General features: G+C 40.7%; 1 protein-coding gene across 1 annotated transcript in view; it reads right to left on the minus strand.

Moving 5' to 3' along the window:
• Positions 1-26,628, minus strand: part of PEPD (peptidase D) — a 254,950-nt gene that overhangs the window by 166,624 nt on the left and 61,698 nt on the right. Inside the window, exons 5-7 of the mRNA XM_075940101.2 lie at positions 22,889-22,936; positions 21,559-21,620; positions 10,888-10,932 (exon numbers count right to left, since the gene is read on the minus strand). Of these exons, the coding sequence (XP_075796216.1) occupies positions 10,888-10,932; positions 21,559-21,620; positions 22,889-22,936 (155 nt within the window). The remainder of the gene's footprint in view (positions 1-10,887; positions 10,933-21,558; positions 21,621-22,888; positions 22,937-26,628) is intronic.

A 26,628-nucleotide genomic window follows, 5' to 3' on the forward strand; every position in this document is an offset into this window, starting at 1 on the left:
CATTTTCTTAGTTTCTTTCTTTCCTACAACAAAGACTCTATATTACCTACACCCTGTCATTTGAAACTCCTAAGATGCATACTCATTCCCTGATTGCAAATTCATTTAGCACCATCAAAGTGCTAAAATTTCCTGTATCTACTTTATTGATAAATTATCCAACATCACAATTTTTTAAAGTTACTCAAACATTTTAAATGGACAAATTATAAATGCTTGAAAGAGCAAGTTCTATAATGAACACAAGTTGACCCTTGAAATTATATTAAACATAACACTAAATACCACGCACTTACTGACCAAAATATTACAACTTTTCTACTGGGGCAACGTTCTTGCCAGGGCCCTTTCTTTGGGACCCTTTTCTTCAGTCACAAATCACCAGGAGACCCTCTCTTGTGCAATCACCCATGTCTTTTTATTTCTGGGCTAACTTCTCACCACCTTCTATTTACAAAGCTTGGTTTTTACAGTAGCTAACTTAGCTGCCTCCTCCTTCTGGCTGGGGTGCACACACTCAGCCACTCTCTGGCTCCTCCCCTTCACTTCCCCTCTGGCTGTCTTATCTAGCCCTCTGGCTAATGAGGCCCACAGCTGCTTCCATTAGCCCCTCAGGTCTGGGCTTGCTCAGCTGGCTTTCATTTGGCCTTTTCATACAGGCTATAGTGGCAGAGCTCTGGGTTAGTCAGCAGTCTGTCACACTACATAAAACAATTAAAAAATGAAATATACATGTAAATGCATTAACAACATTTATGAACAGTTTTAAAAGAGGTGACAAAATTAGCTACTTGGCAATTTTTTTCACTTGAGGCAGTATCCACTCAAACAAAAGGAAAAAAAAGTTGCAGCTGGCCTTCAGAATATACAAAAAGCACAGAAGACACAAAACCAACTGTAAATAAATGTTCAAGTTCAGAGAACTACAGTATATATAGAACATTCATTGAATTCTAAATGGTTATCCCCACTATTCAAATAACCCCTCTAAGATATACTACAAATTACTAAAATATCAAAATTATTTGAAACATATAACAATTGGTATTTTTAGTGCTTTGATTCTACTGAATCAAAGAAGCTAAAGCAATGAAATAGAACAGTGACTAAGAATAACGAGTTGCTTTTGTCAGATAAATGCCAAGGCAAAGGGATGGCTTTTAGTCATGTTCCAAGTGGGACACATTTATCCAGTGACAGTGTTTCATTGCAATTACTTTATTTCTATTTCAATAAAATGATTGATGTGGAGATTATCAGAATGGTCGACAAAATCTAGGACTGTAGACTGACAACAGCACATTGTGCAATTATAGAAAAACTACACTCTGACTGGCATATGAAAGCCAACTGTTTCAGTGATTGGGTCATCATTTTTTGGAGATAGAAGACTTCAATATTTAAAGTATACATCATATCCAGCATATATTTTAAATAACACATTTAATTATATGTTTTAAATTGTATTGATTATGTTAATAATCAAACAAAAACTTCTGCACTAAATGCAAAAATATATAAAATACATTCGGTTTTCAGGTCAAATTCTTTTCATATGTTTAATCTTTTAAGTTTCATAACAAATCAATTTAATTAGAAAACGGAAACTAAAGGCTTAAAGAGTATGGGGGACATCACATCTATAATTTATCCTACACTCCTGGCAGTACTGACCCCTTGTCCCAGAAGGGAGTGAGAGGACAGTGGGAGATTCTAGGTCACATTTATTGTTGATTCAGAAGGTTCTGCCATTTCACCTTTACTTGGTAGTTATGACATACAGTAAAACCTGACATACAGTAAAATCTGGCACCTAACTATCTGAAAAACTTAAGAAACCGGCAAATTTCCTAGGGACTTGTCGCGGCCAGGCAGCACTTTGATCCGGCCGGCTGGGCGCTGGGGGCGGCTGCATACTGCGGCGCTTTGATAGCTGGATTCTATTTCGGGCTTCGAGGAGAAGGGAATTGGCAGTCATACCCTGGCATTCTATTCGTGGCGCCGAAAGGAAGCCTTGCCTAGTTGTCACCCACACGCTTACTGAGCAGATCCCCGGCAGCTTCAGTCCCACAAGGGCACAAATTCATTACTTACTGCACGCTGTGTGATTAGTCTCTGGTGGCTAGCCCCAGCAAAGGAGGGTGCTTGCGACTTCTGTGCCATCAGCCTGGCCTGTACGGTTCCCATCATGTCTGGGGGCTGGGCATGGCCATGCAGCACTGAACTTTGATCCTGACGACGCGAGGCTGAGCGCAGCCTCGTGACATGCTGCTTTGATCCGGCTGGCACTAGGCTGGGCTAGGCAGCTGGTGCTACCTGTGGCAGCTCCAAAAAGGTTGCACACCACTGTGATTGACTTTTGTGGAAGCTTCCACAGTATCTCCCCAAATGGAGTCTGAGATCCAATAGTTTTGTACTGTAGCATCTCACCAGATAGTACTTAAGTGATTTGGTCATTCAAGATTAATGGCATCAAGAAAACCATTAACAAGTTCTGGACAGAAGAGAAAGAGTTATGTTGACTCTAAGTCAAAAACTGAACAATATAAGGCATTTAGAAAAAGGGGTAAATAGTAAAGTCTTGATAGATGAATACAATGTCGGTTCTTCAACAATTTATGACATTAAGGCCCTAAAGGACAAACTTTTAAGATCTGTTGTGCAATCGGAGATCAAGAAAGGACTTGAAAAACGCCATTAACTGCTGAAACTGAAATTGGAACAGCTTGATAAAGTGCTGAATGAATGGTTCACGTTGAAAAGAGCTGAAGGACATCCAATTTCAGGGCCAATGCTGACTGAAAAAGCAAAGGAGTTTTATAAACAAATGTAGTTGACTGAGCCTTGTGCATTTTCTGAAGGGTGGCTGCAGTGTTTTAAGCTTCGACATGGCATCAGAAGATTGGATGTGTCTGGAGAAAAAGCATCGGCAGATCATGAAGCTGCCGAAAGTTATTGTGAATCCTTTAAGAAATTGGTCTCTGAACATAAACTAAGTGCAGATGAAATATATAATATGGATGAAACTGGCCTTTTTTGGCGCTGTTTGCCAACTTCAACTCTGGCTGGTGAAGGTAAGTTTTCTGCTTCAGGATTCAAGCAGGATAAGGATTGTCTGACTGTTCTTACTTGTGCTAATGCCTCTGGGAATCATAGACTCATACCTTTAGTTATTGGAAAATATGTTAAACCTAGAGCCCTTACAGGAGTTATTCATTTGCCTGTTGAATACAAAGCACAATATAAGGCATGAATGGATTGTGATATTTTCTCAAGTTGGTTCTATCACACCTTTGTGCCTGCAGTCAAAGAGAATTTAAGAAAATTAAACAATTCAGAAAACAGTAAAGTCATCCTACTTCTAGACAACTTCAGAGCACATCCTTCTGAAACAGATTTGGTTTCAGGAAATATTTTCACCGTCTTCCTTCTTCCCAATGTAACATCTCTCATATAACCAATGGATCAAGAAGTTATTCAAAATCTTAAGTTAATCTACAAGAAAGACTTCATGCAAAGCTGATCCAGTATCAAGGCAATATCAAGGAATTTCAATACCAGCACACAATCAAAAATACCATCTTCAATGTTGCTTGTGCATGGGATACGGTTAAGAGTCCAATTTTAAGGAGATCTTGGAGAAAATTATGGTTGAATTCTATATTCGCAGAGGACCCCTGACGAAGAAGAAAATTTTGAAGGTTTCAACATCAGAAGAAGGAAGACTGAAATGACCGATATCATTGAAGTTCTGAAGCAAGCAGAACCTAAAAACCCACTCAAGAATCTCAAAGAAGATGAAGTCGAAGAATGGGTTAACATGGACAACAATGCAGAAGTGACCTACAGCCCTAGTGATACTGAAATCATAGAAAAAGTTCTCAAACCAGAAAAGTCTTTGCCAGCTGAAAATGATTCTGAGGAAGAAGAGCCTGAAGATAAAACTTCTTGAGCTGATGCAAGTGCAGGTCTTTCAACTTTGATCAAATTTGCTGAGCGGCATTTTTCTTTTTTATCTCAAGAAGTAATGCGGTTGTATAATTTTTCAGAAGAACATTATGCACAAGAGACAGAAGGCCTGTAAGCAGGCTGATATCAGGATATTGCTGCAGAGAGCATCTGTACCTTGTGCATCTACACCTTCTACATTTACATGTACCAGTGATTTGGATCTGAGAACTACTAAATTTTTAGTTTTAATTTATGTTACTGTGCCTTATAATAATTACAGTACTGTTTCCGTTTAATAAAATACATTTTACTATTATTATCTATTTTTCCCCTAGGTTGATGGGACCCTCAGATAATCAGAATGCCCTAATCCCCAAGTGTGCCAGATAACACAGGTTTTACTGTAATAGGATTTCTCCAACAAATATAATGGGAAACAAAACACAATAGCTTTAGCTGAAATGTGAAAAGAAAAATGTGTTAATGGAAAAATACAATTCAAATCAATTCAACTGTAAGAAGACTTTTTGTGCATCCCTGCCAAATTATGTACTATGGAAATGACCCAAACTATTAAATATTCTAAAAATATTCCTTGTTCCAAAAAATGTACTACTTTCCAACTAATTCTGTTTAGGTACAAACTGAAAAAGCCAAGGGAACCATTAATTAAGGACGTCTTAGTGAATACGCCATACCAACCACACATCTAGACTCCTTATCCCCCAAAATCCTAGCTTGAAACTTCCAAATTCCTCTCAGTTACACTTGACCAGAAAACCTGAACTCTGACAGTTATACAAATTGAACCTCTATAGTCCAGCAACATCCAAATGTCGACTTATGTCCCCACAGTCCCGTAAAATTCACAGGTAGCCACCAGTCCTGGCTCTCAGTGTTCTGTGTGTTATTTAACTCTAATTTACCCTAAAAAGTCTTCAAAGAGCCCAGTAAGCAGTCAAAGTGTTAGTAATGCATAACTCGACTACTTGCTTTCTTTCACTTGAGTACTCAACTAATCGCTTCCCACCCCCTGCCCGCTGCCCTTGTATGAGACACAGCACGTGGAGGAATGGGAGCTGATGCTAGGGGGAGCCGGTTCCCCCCAGCACCAGCCGGGGCTGCCACGAACAGAAACTGCTGGACCCGGCACAAGTCGGAACAGAGTAGTCCCAGCTCGCGTGGGTCTGGGACCACTGCACCTCTGCATTTTTACTGTAGTAAGAGCCCAGTGGATCTTAATACATTTAAAATGCAAAGGCGCGGCGGTTGCGAAGTGAACCTCCCCTTATCGACTAATTGTGTAGTTGATACAATACACAATTAGCAAAATACCTTTTCCTTAACATCCTTAATAACTGACCTGTGGTTCAGCAAATTCTTTAGTTTGGCACCGGTCAGTAGAATTTTGTAACAGAATTTTCTGAGGAACTATGTACCCTAGCTGTAATAAAATTCTCTGAAGAACTATGTGCCTGAGAAAGCGTACCAAGTGTTATTCTTAAATAGGGAGAAAATGAGGTCCAGAATTCCTCTTTAACATTTAAGAACAATACAGGAGGGAGAGTCTTTCTGCACCAATCCCAATTCTACCAACCCCTTCAAGTTTCCTTCTGATTCCCTCCCGTACACTTCCACTTCACATCCCTCAGTCACATTGACTCTCCCTTCCACACATATAGTAGCCTAAGGGATAAATATCCATCCCAAAACAGAGAAGGTGAGCAGAGATATGGAGAACACTGAATATCTAGGTGGGGTGGAGATACTGTGATGAAGGAGTTTGGGACATGTCCAGGAACTGTTTTCTGTACAGAATGCTGCTATCTTAGTTCTTTAGTATACTAAGAAAGCGAACCCAGTGATAAGACAAAGTTTGGTGTCAGTGAACACTGATTTCCTTCAGCACTGTATCCCCAGCAAGCCAAAACAGGATCTTTATGGGTGTGTCTAGACTACATGCCTCCTTCGACGGAGGCATGTAGATTAGCCAGATCGGAAGAGGGAAATGAAGCCGCGATTAAAATAATCGCGGCTTCATTTAAATTTAAATGGCTGCCCCGATCTGCCGATCAGCTGTTTGTCGGCAGATCGGGGCAGTCTGGACGCGACGCGCCGACAAAGAAGCCTTTCTTCATCGGCACAGGTAAACCTGGTTTCACGAGGCTTACCTGTGCCGATGAAGAAAGGCTTCTTTGTCGGCGCGTCGCGTCCAGACTGCCCCGATCTGCCGACAAACAGCTGATCGGCAGATCGGGGCAGCCATTTAAATTTAAATGAAGCCGCGATTATTTTAATCGCGGCTTCATTTCCCTCTTCCGATCTGGCTAATCTACATGCCTCCGTCGAAGGAGGCATGTAGTCTAGACACACCCTATCAGATGGACAAGCTGGGTTAGGAGTAGAGTATATAGCTCCATGCAATCCACCTGCAAGTAGAACTGCCCCCTCTCTCCTTACTTGGAACAAATAGTCAGAAGAAGCAAGCAAGGGAAGTGAGAGAATAGCTCTTGCAGGCAGGTCAGAAATCTCTCCTACTAAGCCAGCTTGTCAGGCTACTAAAAGATCATGTTCTTAGTTGTAGAGAGGCCTGCTTCTCATCTCTGCCAAAACAGGACTCTGCAGGGGAGTGGGTCACACTGGGGTAGTAGTGCTAAGAAAGCATTTAGGAAAGCCTGAATGGAAGTCTTAGCTGCTTCCCCAACATTAAACATTTAATTTCAGTCACTGAGGCCCATCAGATACCGTCTCACTTTTCCCTTCCTTTCTGTATTTCACCTTCTGTAAGCAGTGAATCATACCACAGGACCGCTAAATGCTGTTTCTAGAGTACCATAATATAGAATATAGGACTGGAAGTTCCCAATGCTAAAAAAAAATCCAGTATCAGCTAGGGTGCAAAATAAATATCCTTGACCACATTTATATTATTGACATAATGTAACAATGTGATGTTGTTTAGTTGGGTCTCAGATCAGATGTTGTTTAGTTGGGTCTCAATTTTGAGACAGCTACTTGCTGACATTCTTTAGTGAAAGGGTCCCACAGAACCATGAGACTCCTTTCTGTAAATTTCTGAAAGTAATGATTTTTAGAAGACTCCTTTTTTGAAAAGTGATTCCCTCCTCGCCCACTTCATCATCATCATCATCCACCATGCCTGTTGGTGTCTGATGCCTCCCTTGCTATTTCCTTCCATCTTTCTCTGTCCATTGCAGAGTGGCTTAGTTTCTGTAGGGTCAATTGCAGAAGAACTCTGTACATGTGAAGTATAGGGTTGGTAAGGCCTGCACTCCCGCCCCCTTTTTGCTATTCCCCTCCCCCTTCTCTACTACTGAGAAGCCAGAAGCAAGGCTCTAGGAACATACGCCATTGTAGCAAGAACGAATTGTAGATAAGGGCAGGAACATAATCTTGTTTACCTAAATGTACTGATCATGTAAACAAAGTAAAAGACAAGCAGTACATCTGAGCCATACTGTGACAAGTAATGCCACAAACAAGGTAGAGACACAGTATTTAAAGCTGCACCAGAACACAGCAATTTGGACCTCACCGATGGGCTTTGGGTACCTGTGCCTCAGAAGCTGAGGCAGTCTCCCACTTCCCCAGCTAGCAGAACGGATGTAAGAAATGCCACTTTTCGTATCATGTTGTTATTTTAGTTAAGGGGCACAGCTGATAGCTGTCAGGAAATAAACTGCTTGTTTTTGACCGATACCTGTGTAGCTTTTTTTGTACTTTGAGAACCCCGTATCGGACCTGAGACTCACTCTTGCTGGCAACATTTTCTATACATTAGCTCCGCACCAATCTACTATATCATCTACCAATTCTCTGTGGGATCTGCCTCTCCTATTCGGACTATCCATTATGCTGAATACCAGGGTCTTAATCCAGCCCACTGAGTCCAAAGGCACATGAGGGTGCAGTGTTGCATTGCTGTTAAAACTAGCCTGCTGAGTCGAAAGGCGTATGAGGGGTCAGCTTGGGAGTGCTGAATACCCAGTCCTCTCAGACGTGCTCTGTTAGTGTGTGTGAGTGTGTGTGTGTGTTGCTAAGGTGGGAAAAACCCCGTCCTGAGGAACCTAGTTCCTGCAGGAGAGCTCTAATGGGAGGGGGAATTGGCAGAAGGGAGATTCAGCTCCATATGAGAGCACAAGTAAGCACAAACAGCACACTGATAGAATTGTTAACCTCCCCATAAGAGTAACCCAAACAAATGAGCATACCCCAGAGTATTGGGCAAATCTGGTAACAGCTTGTCATTCATTCTGCAGATATGCCTGAATAGCTGTAACTTCCATTGTATAGCCTTCTGCAGTAGGTTCTCTTTCAGCTGTATCTTCCTATATAATTCCTCATTAGTAACCTTCTGCATCCATCCTATTCTCAGAATTTTTCTATAACTCCTCCTCTCAAATGCCAATATCGTTCTCTTAGAATCTTTTGTTATCACCCATGTCTCACATCCATACAACATGCTAGATCACAATCTTCTTACAACAGAGATACATTAGCCAATCAGAAGCCGTAAAAATATTTTAAAAGGATTTAGTTGTTGCTAAAAGTGGAAATCCCAGTGCAACTTTAACTATGGAGCTACAAGAGCATCTCCATAATTTTGCATTCATTAATATGAACAAATCACTGATGGAACAATATTTTTTAAAACATCCTAATCAGAAAATTTATGGAACAGAAAGCATGGACATGTAAAATACAGCCTCATCTAAACACATTCAGCAACTCTATTCTAATCTTCTAGCTATGCTAACAGAGTACCTGTCAAGTTATTTGAACTGTAAAATGAATTCTCTACCCCATAAATTACATTTTAATCTCAAGATGCGTATGGACAAGAAAATGGAAAAGGAGTTTAATAGCAGATTTAGCTAAGTACCCATTTTAAATGCTTGAAATAATCTTGTTTCATTTAGGGAAAACTGCAATTCTGTGATACCAATCCTTACTATCTCCAGGTATGTCTACACTAGCCCCCTAGTTCGAACTAGGGAGGCTAATGTAGGCATTCAAAATTGCAAATGAAGCCCGGGATTTAAATATCCCAGGCTTTATTTGCATGTTCCCGTCCAGTCGCCATTTTGAAATTCCACTAGCCCGAAGTAACTGCCTGCGGCTACACGCGGCAGTGAAACGGTAATTCAAATTAAGTCCTTAGTTCGAATTAACTGTTACACCTCATTCCAGGGCTATGAACAGAGTATTGCCAATAGTTAAAAACCACCACACAACTCTTTCTAAACAAGCACATTTATTCTTAAAGAAGAAACATTACAGATTAATCATAATAAAAACAATCATCAGATATACAAACATCATCTTTAAATATACCAGGAATCACCCATCAGTCTTATGGAATCCTAGTAAGCAAAAGTCTTTCCAACTCTTCCACAAGGGTTGCCCTCCCTCCCTGTAATTCAAGAGTCTAATAAGTTTCTTGAAATATATAACAAACTCTCAATCTTAACTTCATTAATCCATATATCTTGAGCCAGAACCATTAGTGATGCACACACTGAATGGTTCTATGGTTCACCACAAGGCACTTAAGTTTGTGCTTAATTTTCAGTAGATTTCAGTAGACTACCCATGTTTTCTATGCACTTCACAGAGAGTGTAGTACCTTGCATGACCAAACACCTAATTCAGAAATCTTAACTATAAATTATTCAAGCTTCTGCACAGAAACTTCCTTCTTCAGTATGTGAGAGTATGGTGTGAGTGTGAATACTCTGTGCAGTAACTGCAGAGGAAAATCAACAGGAAAACTGTTACAGATGACTCTAACACAGCTCTATTTTATCTGAAGCTTGTTCCTTTTTTTTCTTTAAGACATTATTACTTCACTGAAGCAGTGAAACAGGTTTGCAGCAGAACAATGAATCTGGCTTATTAAGCTTCCATTACTATGAAATGTTAATGATCAGATACTTGAAAGACAAATTTTGACTTTGCACTTCTTTTCAGTACATGGACTACCATACAGAAGATTATTCAGACTAGAGTAATGTTCGTTATTAATAAAAGTAATGTATAGTAGCCTAACATATTCAGCTGCATTAGTAGAATGCACTATGATTTTCTACTGTTTATTTTTGAAAGGTTCTGAAAAACAAGTAGCTTATGTGTCATAACTAAGGTTTTGTTTTCTCAGCTCTACCTAATACCTTTAAAATACTTAGTTGAAAACCAATTTATTTAGCTCAAGTCCAGTCTGCTCTCTATTCAGTTTATTTACAAAATAAAAAAACAGAAAGCCTTATTTATAAAATGGTTGTTAAGACAATGTTTATATTGTTAAAATGGAGGGATCATGAGAACCAAAATGCAAAAGTTTTCTAAGATAAAATTTTATATTAATATTACTAAAGTATGCTACAAAGTAACCAATTAAGAAATATCAACATTAATATTCTGTAGCACATTATTGTTTAGTTTATCTTAGGTTGCTGATAATGTATGGACAGACTGCTGTAGAGTTCCATTAGAATTATATATAATTACATATGAACCACAAAGAACTGATCACAATTAATGCTATTAAAATAAATCCTATAGGAAGTAAAAACTGCATTTATAAAAGACACCTCTTATATCAAGTTTTAAATTATTACTTCCTTTGATATTCATTGTAATAATGTATATTATTTTAAAAGTTACCTAACTTTTCTGTTCCTTATGGTGTTACAGAATGTTGCTTTTTAAAAGAAACTAAAAACTGAACCTTTGCATGTTATTTTCATTCATCTCATGAAACATAAGAATAAAAAATTGTCAAACAGTAAAGTGAGAGGCGTCTGTTGGAATGCTTACTGTAAAAACATGCAATAAGGAATTTATTAGATTCTCCTAGGAGACGTAATAAAATAAATAAGTTAGAAAAAAAGGCTTATGAAATTATATACTACTTACCATTCTGCAATTTCAGGATGAAGAATTTGATTGTTCACGTTAAATCTAACAAAAAAAATACACCAGAATTAAAAACAAGTAATACTATGAATTGGGAGACGCCAGATTTTTTTTAAACAAAATACCAAAATGCATTTTATATAGTGTCTCATCTGAACACAACAACTACAACAGTTTTAGTTATCAAATAATGTACTGCATCATAATTTAAAAAAACATATTTGCCCCTGCAAATGAATGTGCTTATCTTTACCCATATGGACTGATTATATGTATAAATTTAAAAGCCCTGTAAAAGCATTTTCAAGATCAGACTCATAGTACATACATACTAGTTGTCCCTATCTATCGATAAAATATAATTTTCCAGTTTTATCTATCAAATACTCTTGAATAAAATTAAAATAGTGGATGTTTCACTTTCATCCCTAAAGTTCTTTAGGGCATTCAAAGCTTGGGGAAATCAAATAATAGTCAGATAAAAAAAACTTGTCAAAGGTGAACTGCACAGGGAAAAATACAAAAGAATGTGTCCTCTTTTTGCTTCTCTGTGATGTATAAAGGGAATGTGAAGGTTCCATCTCCCCACAACCGTCTTTCAAAACAGTGGGAAAGGAGAGGCTCTTTGCTTTCTATATTAAACATCTGCATCTTGTCAAAGACTCACGGTTGTCATTTCACATTACAAGAGCCAACAAAGTGAAGGCTGAGACAGGGAGAAGGAACTTTTACTAAGGTTGTTCAAAATTTTGTTATTGTTGTTCACATTTCATTTTAATGACTAAAAGATTTTAAATAAAAAGACAATCCAGTGTCGTGATCTCTTAAATTAGAATTTCAGAGCTCACAATGAAAATGCTCCAGTCTATCTCATCCCAATAAATCTTTCAAGGAAGCTAACGAAAATATACTGGAAGTTCATCACACTTCTGAAATTTTTTTGTTTTTTAAAGAGCATGTATATGACCAATAAAGAAGGCCTAAAAGACACAAAGCAAAACTACCCCCTCCCCCACCACACACACACAAATCACCCACAAATCCAATTTTTAAGAGATTAGTTCAAAGTCACATTTAAATTTCTGAGGGTTCAGGTGGCAGAGCAATAACCACCAATGAATACAGCAAACAAAAGTATTTCTACTACATGCGCTCATAAAACTACACAATCTAAAAATGGGAGGGTCAGTGGCTTTGTATTCCTATTTCAAGAGCATGAGACAAAAACTGCCAATTTGTCTTAGGCTTCAACAAACACAAGTTGCATGGTATTAAATATTAAGGGTCTCCATTTAGACACTAGTGGACCACCACCACCCGAAAACCACAAGTCCACATTCTGCATCATTATGGTTACTTGGAAACATGAGAGAGTCTAGTAACATTTATTTTCTTCAAGAAGAACATTTGAATATTATTCCCGTAACTGCTTTTAAAGCAGTTCAATACAGAAGTAATCATGGGATACAAGAGCCAGTTAAACACAAGCCTACATAGAGAAAAAACTGAGGAACTAGAAAATAAAGTTAATATAGAGATATTCAATGAACAAAAGATTGAATTCCATATCTGACTGAAGAGTATTCCAGCATGTCCCTAAAGAGAGATTAAACAAAACAAGACATGAAAGGATAGAAGTTGAATATGACATAAGCGACATCAATATAACAAATGAAATACAAACTCAGAGCACACTGATTAAGAAAAACAGCACAAGGGGATAATGTAACAAGGTAGAAAAAGTTGCATTAGCAGCTCTATTTAAACTTAAGCAAGAACAGTGTTGTAGCCATGTTCATCCCAGAATATTAGACAAGGTGAATGAAGTCATATATTTTATTGGATCAATTTCTGTTTGTGAAAAGACAAGCTTTTGAGTTACACAGAGCTCTTCTTCAGATCTGCCCCAGCTTGTTTCTCTCACCAACAGAAGCAGGCCCAATATATAAGATTACCTCATCCACCTCTTTAATGGACAAGTACAAACAATGACATTATACTAGCGGGAAAAAACAATACCCCAATTTCTAAGGGAAAAGCTTAACAGACCATAAAGGACAGGGAAGGCAAGTACCTAGGAAAGATCACAACTAGTCAGTCAGCATACTGTCTTTCCTGAGAGTCAGAGTGTGTCTTATTAAATTTATCACCACAAAAAAGAAATAGGGATCCAAAATTATTCAAACCAACAAAACAAGAAATCAAATTCAAAAAGGCAGCCAAGTGAAAAGGACTTCATGAAACAAATACAAAGATAAACCTCTTTCAGAAGATCTACTTGGGACTGAGAGAAGAAAAAAGCCATAGACAGGTGACTGAATAGAGCTGTTGAAATAACTATTTTTGTTGAGAAGAGTATCTATTCCGCAGCACTACGTTGAGGCATCCTGCTAAGATAAGGCACCTAAATACCAGCTCCAGACAGCAGCACATGGGGAAAGCCAAATAACAGGAATGGAACAGAGGAATTATGTCATAGGGCACTGTCAGGAGGACTTCAGTTTCTCTCTCATCTCGGTGTGGTCTACTTTTCAGACCTTTAGCAGTATAACTACCTCATTCAGGGGCATGAAAAATCCATATTGCTGAGCAATGTACAGTAAACTTCCGATAATACGGCACCTTTAGGACCCAGGGGGTGCCGGATTATCAGATATGCCGAACTATCAGAAGGGAGGGCTATGAGGGGTCTGGAGTGGGGTGGGAGGGGATGCCACCCCAGACCCCTCATAGCCCCCCCTTACAATAGTCAGGCTCTGACCCAGGAATCCTTGATTCAGCCGCTGCTGGTCAGTTTCAGGAGCAGCTGAATCGGGGATGCCTGCAATAGAGCAGCTGGGGTGCTGCCGGGTTGGTCCCGCAGCACCGAGGGGCGACGCTACGGCACCAACCCAGCAGCACTCCAACTGCTCTTGGGGACGCCTGGGACAGAGCAGCTGGGGTACTGCCCGGCTGGTCCCGTAGCGCTGCCCCTCGGGGCTGCGGGACCAACCCGGCAGCACCCCAGCTGCTCTTGGGGATGCCTGGGGCAGAGCAGCTGGAGTGCTGCTGGGTTGGTCCCGCAGTACCAAAGGCTGGCGCTGCGGGACCAACCCGACAGGACCCCAGCTGCTCTGCCCCAGGGGGTCCCCGATTCAGCCGCTGCTGAAACAGATCAGCGGCTAATTCCAGCTGCTCTGCCCGGGGCTTCCTGGAATCAGCCACTGATCTGTTTCAGCAGCGACTGACTTGGGGACCCCTGGGGCAGAGAAGCTGGGATCCTGCCGGGTTGGTCCCGCAGCGCCGAGGGGCGGCGCTATAAGACCAACCCGGCAGCACTCCAGCTGCTCTGCCCCAGGCATCCCCAAGGGCAGCTGGGGTGCTGCCAGGTTGGTCCCGCAGCCCCTAGAGACAGCGCTACCAGACCAACCCGGCAGCACCCTAGCTGCTCTGCTCCCGGCTTCCCCGATTCAGCTGCTGGTCAGTTTCAGCAGCAGCTGAATGGGGGAAGCCTGTCCGGCTGCCCCAGCACTTCTGGGTTCCTGATGGTGCCGGACCATCAGGAGTCCGGGAGCATTGGATGCCAGACTAATGGAGTTTTACTGTAGTTGCACCCAGGTACACTCCCAGGCACTCCATGTAGACAGTCTGTGGCAGCAGGAAAGCTTATCTCACCAACATATCTATTTCCTCTTGAGGAGGCAGATTAACGACACCAATGGGACAGTTCTCTCCTGTCAACCTAGAACATCTTCATTCAAGTGCTAAGAAAATATATGCCCTGAAAGATAGCACTTCAGATACCACAATGACAAGCACAGGATAGCAACTTACAACATAGCAGTGAGACATTGGTTCAATTACAAGGAACAGCACCATCTATTATTGACAGTTCATCCTTTGAAATCTATCAAATAAGAACTGACCTGTCTCAATACTTTGTGAATGCTGACAGGCTCAAAGCACAAGCAATATGGCTGCAGGATATCCCTACTTATCACTACAAGGGCACCTGTACTAATTACTCAAATTATACTTCACTTAAATTAGCAATAAGGGAGCTGAACAAACTACATTTTAAAAGTTAGAAGCCTAAGGGGGAAGAATATGTAGTCATTAACATGGATGCACAAAAAAATAGCAGGAAAGCAAAAGTATTTTATACGAAGTACTAAGGGGCTGCACTCTCTCTGGGGGTAGGCAGCCCTCGTCCCAGCCCTCAGCCCACCTCCTGCCACCCTCCCCATCGGGGAGGGCCGGGGCCACGCCAGCCCCAGTCTCTTGGCCTCCTACCCACTCGACCGCCAGGGAGGGCCAGGACCACACCAGCTCCAATCTCTCGGCCTCCCCACAACTCTCCGACTACCGAGGAGGGCCGGGGTCATGCCAGACCCCGTCTCTTGCCCCCGCAGCCGCCAAGAAGGGCTGGGGCCAAGCCAGCCTCAGTCTCTGGTCCCCATCTCCCTTCCCCTCCCACTGCCAAGGGAGGGCCAGGGCTGAAGCCACACCAGCCCAGTCTCTTGCTCTCCCGCCCGCAAGGGCCAAGCGGGGAGTGGGTGGGACTTGGCTCCTATGGATGCAGAGTGAAGTGATGACATCACTCTGCTGTCCCGCAGGAAAAATGTTTTTATAACTATAGAGAGATTACATAAATATTCCCGTTTATTCTTCTAAAAATTTAGATTATGCTTGATAGTAAAAAATTCTACTCTTAAAAAAATTAACTGCAGGCTGCCCTTCTGCTAAGAGGATCATATAAACCAATTTTAAATCTCACTGCAATTTGCAAAATTGACAACACATAGAAATTGGACATATGGACTAAAGGCAAAAAGAAAACTGACATTTTTCTATGGTTATACAATCTGTAGCATGTGTTAATATCACCAATTAATCAACACATTATTATATTTAACTGCATGTTCAAAGAGACTTAATTATGTATCCAGTTGTTCTTTAAACAAAGCAGTGCCAATTTCATAAAGTGGCTCTACATATCCTGAATAAGTAGCCACTGTAATGCTTTTCCTGCTTACAAAACATGCCGATCAAAAACTCTTCAAGCATGCATGATAAAAATATAGAAAGTTTAATATCTTTTACTTGTCAGTGTATCAATTAAACACCCACGATCAAATCTCCGTCCATTCCTTCTTCCAATTCTAAAATGTCAAATCCTTCTTAAAAACATAATAGGTCTCCATCAAACAAAGAAACCTTGCAGAATAACCTAAAGGTCAGCAGACTCTTGCTCTGTCAGACCAACAGGTGATATTGTGAAAATGCCAAACATTCCAACAATTTTTAAGATGTCAATCTTTTACAGCAAAGAGCAAACAATTTTTTGAGGAAAAAAATTCACTCTTCGGTATGTCTTTTAAGTAAAAAGATTAATTCAATGCTCTTTGAAGTTAAACTGCAATGCTGTAGTTTGTGCATGTAATCTGATATTTGAGGTATATTATTTTATAGTGCTTATACTGAAGATAAGAAAGCATGATATGAGCATTATATTTCATTATAGTCATGTGAGTCAGGTAAATCACTGTGCCTATTTTACGCATGGCAGAACAGGCAAAGGCTATGTTATCTGTCCAAGTCATAAATCAAATAAGTTAAGCATGAACAGGAATCAGGTTTCTGAAGCAGTTCAGTCTCCTACTGTAAACAATGAAAAACTAACATTTTTCCCCTATAGAAGACTATGATGCTGCATGTGAGTATTCATTAGTGAACAGAAATATTCACCAAGACAAACAATACTGTACTTTTATAAGTTGCGGATAACCTGATTTCTAATCCTTCAAAATGTTCAGTATGAAATTAAACAGCAGAGCAAGTGATCATTATACTACAGGAAAAGATGATGTGACTGACTATTAGAGCCTCTTTTTGGCAGATACATACAAAGTTAACTTTCTCATCACTGGGAGGGTAAAGGCAACCTAAGGTTGCCCTTTCAGCCAAGGGAGGAATAACCCAGGGATCATCATGGAGAAAAGATAATTGCTTTGAAGCCAGAAATTAATAAACTAAAATAATTAACATTCAAGGAGATATGTTCAAAAGGCTGAAAAAGTGAGACAAGGAAGCAACATTATTAGATCAAGTAAGAGGTCGCTTGTGTCAGGAACATCCTGAAAACAGATGAACATTCTGAAAACAGAAAGCAAGATTAAAAGTTTTACAAAGTGATACTATTTTTATTATCATCCATAGCAAAAAAGAAAAAAAGAAATAGAGTACTGCAAGCATAACAGAAGGCAGACAAATGGAACCAAGTAAAATAACAACCCCTGAAAAGTAAATTCATCTTCACCAGGTCTGTAAAAACCTGACACAACCAAGAAGATGAGAACATCCATTCATCTTCATAAAGAGGTCAGAAAGTCTAGATAACCTATGAACAGCAAGACAATGGTGACTATATACTATTTATGTGAAGCAGAGTATAGGTTAGTACTTACAACATGTTCTGTCAAACAGTCCAGCTTGAGTCATTTTTAAAGACATCACAATTCATTTAAACATGAAGGCAAGCATTTTAAAAAAGCAGAACTGAGAATAAAAACGTGGGCAAAAATTCAAGGTGTTTTAGGTTTATTACAAAAGAATTCAAAATAATGCGCAGAAATATTTTTGCAGATGCAAGAGATTACAGGTGGAGCATATTTCATTAGGAAGATCATTTTCCCCCCACGTTCAATTAGTTAGTAGCACTTAACAGCAAGAGTGCCTATTGTGGTCAAATAAATTTAGCAACTTGTAATGACAGAACTGGCAGCCTCTTGAAAAGATAAAACTAGAAATTAGGGAGATACAGGGGGGAAACTACAATGCCAAATGGTTGAAGAGCTGTTATATGTTATAAAAAGTGAAATGCAATAGATCTCCAGCATATGCAACAAAAACCAGTGAGTAATTTTTATAAGGGGGCATAAATGAGAGAGGGAGAGAATATGAAAAGCACTACCCACATCTGTCAACAGCAACAAAAAGAGTTTCTTAGTGTTTGTGGTTGTAGAAGAATGAGCTTATCGGCGCTCTCAAATGGAAAGAGCAGAATGCTAAATAGCTAGAAGGTACAGATAGCATCCTATTGAAGTAAACGGGATGTAATGACATAAGCAGGGAAGACAGTGAAACAATTTAGGCCCTTTGAGTGCCTCAGGACACTGAATTTAGTCCTGCTTTTCACAAGGAATAACACTATTCCCAACAAGGATGTTAAAATGCAATTATCTGGCTAATCATATAGTCGATACAATTTGTATTGACTATACGACTAGTTGATAAGTGCTGCCGTGCAGAGCCGCAGTGGAGGTAGCTCCAGGAGCCGGCTCCAGAGCCGCCTGTGCTGCTATTCTGCATTTTAAATGTAGTAAGAGCCGCTGGGCTCTTACTAGGGATGGTAAATATCCAATAATTGAATAGTCAATTAACCTCATGAATTTTTATCATTTACTCGACTATTCTCTAGTCCCCGCGAGTGGGGCTGGCTGACAATGTGCTCTGGCCCCTCTCTCTGATAGAGGCAGCAAGGGGGAAGTGACTAGTCAAATGGCTACTCGACTATCCGATAAGCATTTGCTTATCACAGTGTGGTCACCAACCAGTAGATCAGGATCTGCTGGTAGATCTTGGAGCCTCAGACCGGTGATCCTGACTGGTTTAGCCAAGAGACTATCAAGTGCCAGCACTTCAGCTGCCCCTCCGCCCATTGCTGCCCTTTGCCTTGGAGCTGGCTCCCCCCATCCCCGGAAGCCTCCTGCTTGCTGTGCGGGGCAGGGGAGGGAGAGGAGGGCGCTGATGTCAAGGTGCCCCCTCTCCTACTCTGTATCCTATCGCCACAGAGCTGGGGTGGTGGGCACCACAGGACTTGGAATGGAGTTTGCTGGCTGCTTTTGGAAGTGGTGCAGGGCCAGGACAGAGGTGAGCCTGCTTTAGCCTCACTGCATCTCCACCCAGGATCCACCTGAGGTAAGCAGTCCCCAGCTGGAGCCCACATCCCAAAAATCCACCGCAGTCATGAACCCCCTCCAGCTCTCCAAGCTCCTGTTTTAGCCCTGAGCACTCGTGCATCGAAACGCCCTCCCAGACCCTACACCTAGAACCCCCTCCGGCACCTTAACTGCCTGCCCCAAGATCAGCTCAGAGCCCCTCTCACACTCTAAATCCCTTAATCCAAGACGAGAGCCTGCACTCCAACCCTCTGCCTCTACCTGGTGAAAGTGAGGGAGGGTAGGGGAGGAAGGGCAGACGAAGTGAGCAGGGCCTCAGAGAAGGGGCACAAGAAGGCGAGGCAAGGGTATTTGGGTTTGAGGTAGATCTTGGATTGCGCTTAAATTCAAAAAAGTGATCTAACACTTTAAAAGGTTGGAGAGCACTGGCTTATTAGATAGTTGACTTGTCGCTAACATCCCTAATTCCCAAATTTGTAAGTCTGAAATAACATTAGTGTGGACACTTCAGTGCCACTAGTTTGAACTAACTGGCCTCCAAAAGACCTCCCACACCTCCCCAGAGTGCTTCCTGGGGCTCTGAGTCCGAGGTAGCACTTCCACATTAATGGAGCCTGCCTCGGACTACATTTGATTCTTCCCCGTAGTGAGGACACAGAACTTCAAATCTGTAAAATCAGGTGCCTAGAAGTGAAATATAGTGAAACTGAAATAATCTCCTACTGTAGACATGGTCTCAAGAGATTAACAATATATATATATCATGAGCTTCCACTGGCAAACCCTTTCTTCAAATGAGTGGAGAAAAAAGGAAAAATCTCCCAATTTAGAGCAGAAAAGAAGGGAGAGCAGGCAGGGGAAAACCTGTCAATTATAGTGCCCATGTTAAATGAGGCTAATTGAGTGGGCTGTAAGTGTCCCCTACTTAGCTTTTGATTTCATTTGGGAGTTGAATATAACGACCTATCCAGTTCATGTCTTTGTTCAGTCCCTGAGAAACAGTGTCAAATTTGCATATGAAGGCCAGTTCTGCAGTCTCTCTCTCTCTAGTTGGTTCCTGGAATTCCTTTGTAGAAGGAAGACTGCTTTTAATCCATTAATGAGTGCCCCAGCACGTTAACATGTTCCCCTACAGGTTTCTGTGTGTTACCATTTTGAGTATCTGATTTGTGTCCATTAATCCTTTGTCATAGGTACTGTTCAGTTTGGCCAATATAGATGGCAGGGGGCATTGCTGGCACTTAATGGCATAGATCACATTAGAGGATATGCAGTTGTATGAGCCTCTGATATAGTGGCTTATATAATTACATCCTGTGATAGTGTATAGATGTGTGAACAGAGTTTATTGCAGGGGTAGGTTCCTCAGTGAGTATGTTTGAGGTGTGATACGTGGTTGCTAGAAAGAAATTTGCTTCAGGTTTGTCTGTAGGCAAAGACTGGCCTGTCCCCCAAGACCTGTGAGTGAGGGATTGTTTTCCAGGATAGTTTGTAGATTGTTGATGATGCGCTGAAGGAGTTTCAATTGAGGGCTGTAGACGATGACTAGTGGTTTTCTATTAGTTTGCTTATTAGGCCTATCTTGAAGAAGCAGATGCCTCAGTACTGGTATCTGTCAATCTGTTTTTTTCACTTTCCCTGTTGGGTATTTAAGTTTTAAGAATGCCTGATAGAGATCCTGTAGGTGTTTGTGTCAGTCTGTGGGACTGGAGCAAATCTGGTTGTATCTTAGGGCCTGGCTGTAAATAATTGATTGAGAGATATGTCCTAGATGGAAGATAGAGGCATGTAGGTAAGTGTAATGGCCAGTAGGTTGCAGACATAATGCACTGGAAACATGGCCATTATTTAATTGTAATGTAGTGTCAAGGAAGTGGATCTCTTGTGTGAACTGGCCCAGGCTAAGGTTGATGATGGGGTGGAAGTTATTGCAATCCTTGTGGAATTCTTCAAAGGTTTCCTTCCTGTGGACCCATATGATGAGGATGTCATTAATGTAGCATAAGTAGAATAAAGAAAATAGGGGACAAGAGCTGAGGAAACATTTGAGGTCAGCCATAAAGATGTTGGCATATTGTGGGGTCAGCTGTGCCACGGACTATTGTATGTTTATTTTTCACATATTGTAAAAATTCAAATATTCAGTAACAAGGAATTTAAGTGTTTTTTTCTTTAACGTTCAAGTCATCTAAAAAGGAATATGTCCCCATCTCTGCTGTCGCTAATACAGATCGAAAGAGATTTTCAAACAACCAAATACATGGAAAACTAAGGATCTGTCTACATAGGAACTCAATACCCATGACTAGCCTGTGCCAGCCAACTCAGTCTTGCAAGGCTATGGGGCTGTTTCACTGCTGGGTAAACTTCTGGGCTCACTCTAGAGTCCAAGGGTCCAAGAACTTTGACTCTGGCTTGAGCCCAGAAGTCTACCCAGCAATGAAACGGCCCCACAGCCCAAGCTCCGTGAGTCTTAGTCTGCTGGCAAAGTCCATCCATGCATGGCTAATTCCTGTATAGACGTAACCATAGAAATCAAAGTCAAATTTCTCGATTTCAATGAAATCCTAGCTCATATAGATTCTTGCTTAACATCTTCTAACAACATCTTATAATTCACATGAGCAAAAACCATGGTGATTGAATTTAAAATACAAAACCAGTATAACATTATTAATCAATTATCCAACAATTTAATTAATATATAAAAGCCACCTAAATAGTCACTTACTGGCTGATTCCATCAAATGAAGCTTCCCTGCAGATGTGTCCACTATCAGTATTAAGACCACGCTGGAGGAGAAGATAAAAAGAACTATCATTATGTGCTAAAGACTAGTATTTTTATAATAAATTTACAAAACGTATTACATAAAGTCTTTTAGAAAGCTTATTTGTGCATATAATATAAAATGACTGCATAAAATCAGTTAAGATATAAAAACAAGAGTACAAATGTAAACAATTGTACATTACTGAACAGACAGAATGGAAGTTGCCATATTCTTCCGAAGATCTTAGCAGGCCTAAATTTTTCTTTTCTAAAATAGCTTGGTGACAATTTTCTTGCAGGGGGAGCAGAGGGCGAAAGATGTGCATCCCATAAACAGGACAGTAACAGGCAGGAGTAGAATAAAAACTGTACTGGAATTTTTAAAACATGCTGTGACCACTCCCCGTCACAGTGTCACTGTGATGGGGTGAGGTCACACATGCATCCTTGGAAAGACGCTATTCCATACTGCCTTGGCAATTCTTTTTGTATAAATTAGAGTACCCCTCTTCTACAGCTTGCCATTCACACAAGAATAAAAGACGTCATTCTGGCTGCTACATAGCACTTCTGATGTGTCTAGATTTGTGGGGAATCAGACATAGCAGCACTGCCTTTCTATGCTTGGAATAAGATCAGTGGAGGAAAGGCACGAGTCCCAAAATTCTGCTGAACTTAGCAAAGAATGTTCTTTGGATCAGCAATATTCTAGGCTCATAGAGAGAAAGCAGCTCAGAGAATTAAGAAGTTTTGAGTGAAACAGATCCAGTAGAAAGGGAGTTGCTCAACCGCCACAAAAACAGACTAATAACCGCAGACACATGCACTAGTCCCAACAGAAAATTGGAAAGTAGAAGGGGAAAGGACAGTTCGATCTACTGTACTCTGGAAGAAAGTGGGGAGCGGGAGTGAAGAGCACTACAACTCTACCCTCCCACACCTTGAAGTTGTATGCAGGATATGATTCTGAGTATTTAATTGGACTGGAGGGAAGCAATGTAGGTGTCAAATGGGTTTCCTGTAAATTAAGTATGAAACTACACAAACATGGATAAGAATTTTGGTAGTAGGATACAAGGGAGAAGGGACAGGATTTAACAAAAGACTGACTAAATCTGAGAAGGGAGGAGAAAGCTTAGTCAACTACATTAAGGCAGCTGACTTCAAGTGCTCTGGGATAGAAAAAGGACAGAGAGGATACACAAGAAGTGGACATGTTTGCTTAATTCATCTGTTTACTGAAGAGCAACAGGATGAGTATTCTCCATGAATAACAAATATAACTTACCAATGTAAGAAGAACGGAGGGTTTCTTTGGAGCCAAGACACTGGTTATCTAAAAGAACAGGATTGCAGTTACACTAAATTTTTTCCCCTATCTTCATCATATATTACTATTTTATTATGCACAATTAGCTTCTTGTCAATGTTACTTGTGTCAATCTTAGAAATGTATTAACATTTAATAACTGCTAAAAGAAGTCACTTCATATGTTCTGCTTATTAGGCAAAGAATGCAATACAACTGGTGAAAAGTACAAATCAATAAAACATTATGCTGTAAAAGAGATACAATAAAAGTTAAACACCAGAACAAAGCCAAAGTAGCATGACGAATCTCATCTGACATAATATACCATGTCCAAAATTGATTCTATATCAATTAAACAAACATTATGAATGGGAAAACTAGCCAACAAAAATGATAAAGTAGTTTTAGGCTTTTCATATGCATGGAGCCTGACAAATTTGGTGGATCTGTCACTTTTTGTCATTTTAAATTAGTGTTTTCTTCCATCCTCCCATCTTCCATCTTGTTGTGTGAAAGACCCAGGCAGACAGGGGAAATGGACTAACTAGCTGATGGAGGAAACACTCCACTATACACAAAGTGCTGTCAAGTGCACAAAGCAAACAAACTGGAAAAAAGAAAAATGTTTCTCTGATCTTTTTCAGATTCAGTAATCTTATGTCACTTGTTACAAGAGTTGCTAAAAATGTTCAGACAGAAGAGCTGTTTTAAGTTGCTGTCCTTTTAAGACACACAGCAACTGCACTGCAAAATTAAATCAACTGCCATTCTTTGGAAAGAAAATGTGAGAGAGCTGAGAAGGTTTTTTTTTTAATGATGAACCCACATAATAGAACACAGAAATCAGAAATTATAGCAGGAAAAGAGGAGTGCTTGTATATATAAAACACAGCGGCTGTGTCTACACTGGCATGAATTTCCGGAACTGCTTAAAACGGAATACTATTCCGTTTTCAGTTTTTCCGGAAAAGGAGTGTCTACATTGGCAGGCTGCTTTTCCGGAAAAGCCCTTTTTCCGGAAAAGCGTCTGTGGCCAATGTAGACGCGCTTTTCTGGAAAAGAGCCCCAATCGCCATTTTCGCGATCGGGGCTTTTTTCCGGAAAAGACTACTAGGCTGTCTACACTGGCCCTTTTCCAGAACAGAATAAGGACTTATGCCCGAGCGGGAGCAGAATAGTTTTTCCAGAATAGCGGCTGATTTTGTACAGTAGAGCGTCGTTGCTTTTCCAGAAATTCAAGGGCCAGTGTAGACAGCTCGCAGCTTATTCCGGAAAAGTGGCTAATTTCCGGAATAAGTGGCCCAGTGTAGACACAGCCAGCATGCGTTAATGTTATTGCACTATCGTGTGCTGACTATTTACAGTCATCTTTTCTTGATTAAAACTTCTGTACAACATCCAACTTCCTTTAGCATCTTTGACACATTTATAAATTGAGGCTACAGTAGGTCTTCATTTCCACTAGCTGTGATTAAAAGCTTATGCTCTTAAACTGTATGAGTCGGTGGGTTTTCTGTAGAGAGTGGTGTCTGTCTTGAAGTAGATGGTTTCTAGGTATTCGTCTGGCTCTTTCAATTTGGTTTTTTATTTCTCCGGGTGGGTAGTTGGAAAATTAGACACCACTCTCTACAGAAAACCCACCAACTCATACAGTTACCTACATGCTTCCAGCTCCCATCCAGAACACACCACACGATCCATCGTCTATAGCCAAGCCCTTCAATACAACCGCATCTGCTCTAATCCCACTGACAGAGACCAGAAGCTTCAGGATCTCTACCAAGCATTTATAAACCTCAACTACCCACCCGGAGAAATCAAAAAGCAAATTGAAAGAGCCAGACGAATACCTAGAAACCATCTACTTCAAGACAGACCCAAGAAAACCAACAATAGAACACCACTTGTCATCACCTACAACCCCCAACTTAAACCTGTCCAACACATTATCAATAAACTACAGCCTATACTGGAACAGGATACCATACTCCAAGAGGCTCTGGGAGACAGACCCATAGTCTCCTATAGACAACCACCTAACCTCAAGATGATTCTTACCAACAACCACAGGGCATACCACACTAATACCAAGCCTGGTACCTTCCCTTGCAACAAACCCCGTTGCCAGCTTTGTCCACATATTCGTTCTGCTGATACCATTATTGGACCTAACCAAGTGAGTTATAAGATCAAGAACACATATTCCTGCACATCCAGAAATATAATTTATGCTATCATGTGCTGAAAGTGTCCGTCTGCTATGTATATTGGACAAACATCTCAGACACTTCGCCAAAGGATTAATGCCCACAAAACAGATATCAGACAAGATCACAAAGAAAAAACAGTTTCTTGCCATTTTAACCAGAAAGGACACTCTCTCAATGACTTAACCACCTGCATTCTGCTACCTTTTACATCTGCACTTGAAAGGGAATCCTCTGAACTGTCAATCGTGTTAAAATTCGACACTCTCCGAGAAGGAATGAACAAACACTCAAACTATCTTACCCATTACCAAGATAGCTTCCCCAATTATCACCTCTAATACCATTAGCTCACAAACATCCCACTCTCCCTACTTCTAATATCATCAATTCACAGACACTTACCTACCTTCCTTCCTCCCCCCCCCCCCCCCCCCGCCGCATTCCCCTCCTGTTCTGAAATGTGATTTGTCCTTTTCATATGTGTTCATTTTTTTAATTGTATCCTTTGGTATATATGGTTGTGACTATTTTCTTCCACTATTTGATCTGAGGAAGTGGGTCTGGCCCACGAAAGCTCATCATCTAATAAACCATCTTGTTAGTCTTTAAAGTGCTACATTGTCCTGCATTTTGCTTTAACTAGGACAAGGATATTCACCAAATTAGCATAAACTGGTTACCAATTTACATCAGAAAACACACACCTCATGGGATAAAGATCCAAACGCATAGTCACAAGTACGCTGAATAACAATACTGTGACGTCTTTTATAGTTCTTTGTATTTTCTAATCTTCATGAGATACTGTGACTACTACACATTTTCCAGAAGTATGCATCATTGAAACATATGGTGCACATGCTCACCTGAGGAGTTCATGTCCAAGATGCTAACATAATGGATAACCAAGTCATCAGACTTCTAGGGTAGGGATACTGGGGATGCAGTAGCATCCCATGGCTTGAAGTGGTTTCCATCATATACAGGGTTAACATTTTTGATCACTGCCCTTTCAGCACCCTCACTATAAAAACTGTTCCAATGCCACTGTCTAGGGTCATTTTACAAAAGGTACTTACAGGTCTAGTGGAATTTATAAAAGCACTTAAATGGAATAAGGCACTTAGGGGGGTTTACAGAAATGCCTAAGCAAGTGAAGTAATTTTCTGCATCTTTTGGTACCCTAAGTACTTTTGTAAACCAAGCACCTAGTGCTTGGCACTGAGGAAGAGTACGTTCCTAGTAAAATGTGCAAGTATTGTATTCAAAGCCTTTGAAATAGGGATGTAAAATCCCATTTAAAAAGCTAACTAGTTCAACACCCTCCCATGCGCAGAAAAGCACAGTAGGGCCTGGCCAGACTGCAGCAGCCCCCACCTGTGTCATGCTGCGGCTGGGGGCTGCTCCTGCCAGTCCAAGCTTGCTGCACTGCAGGCGGGCAGCTGCTCTCTAGGCTGGATCTCCCTCTGCCCACATCATGGCAGGCCTGGCTGGTGTGCTCCAGCT

This window comes from Pelodiscus sinensis, chromosome 12 (genome assembly GCF_052426305.1).
Source record: "Pelodiscus sinensis isolate ZL-2025 chromosome 12, ASM5242630v1, whole genome shotgun sequence".
Classification (NCBI taxonomy): domain Eukaryota; kingdom Metazoa; phylum Chordata; order Testudines; family Trionychidae; genus Pelodiscus; species Pelodiscus sinensis.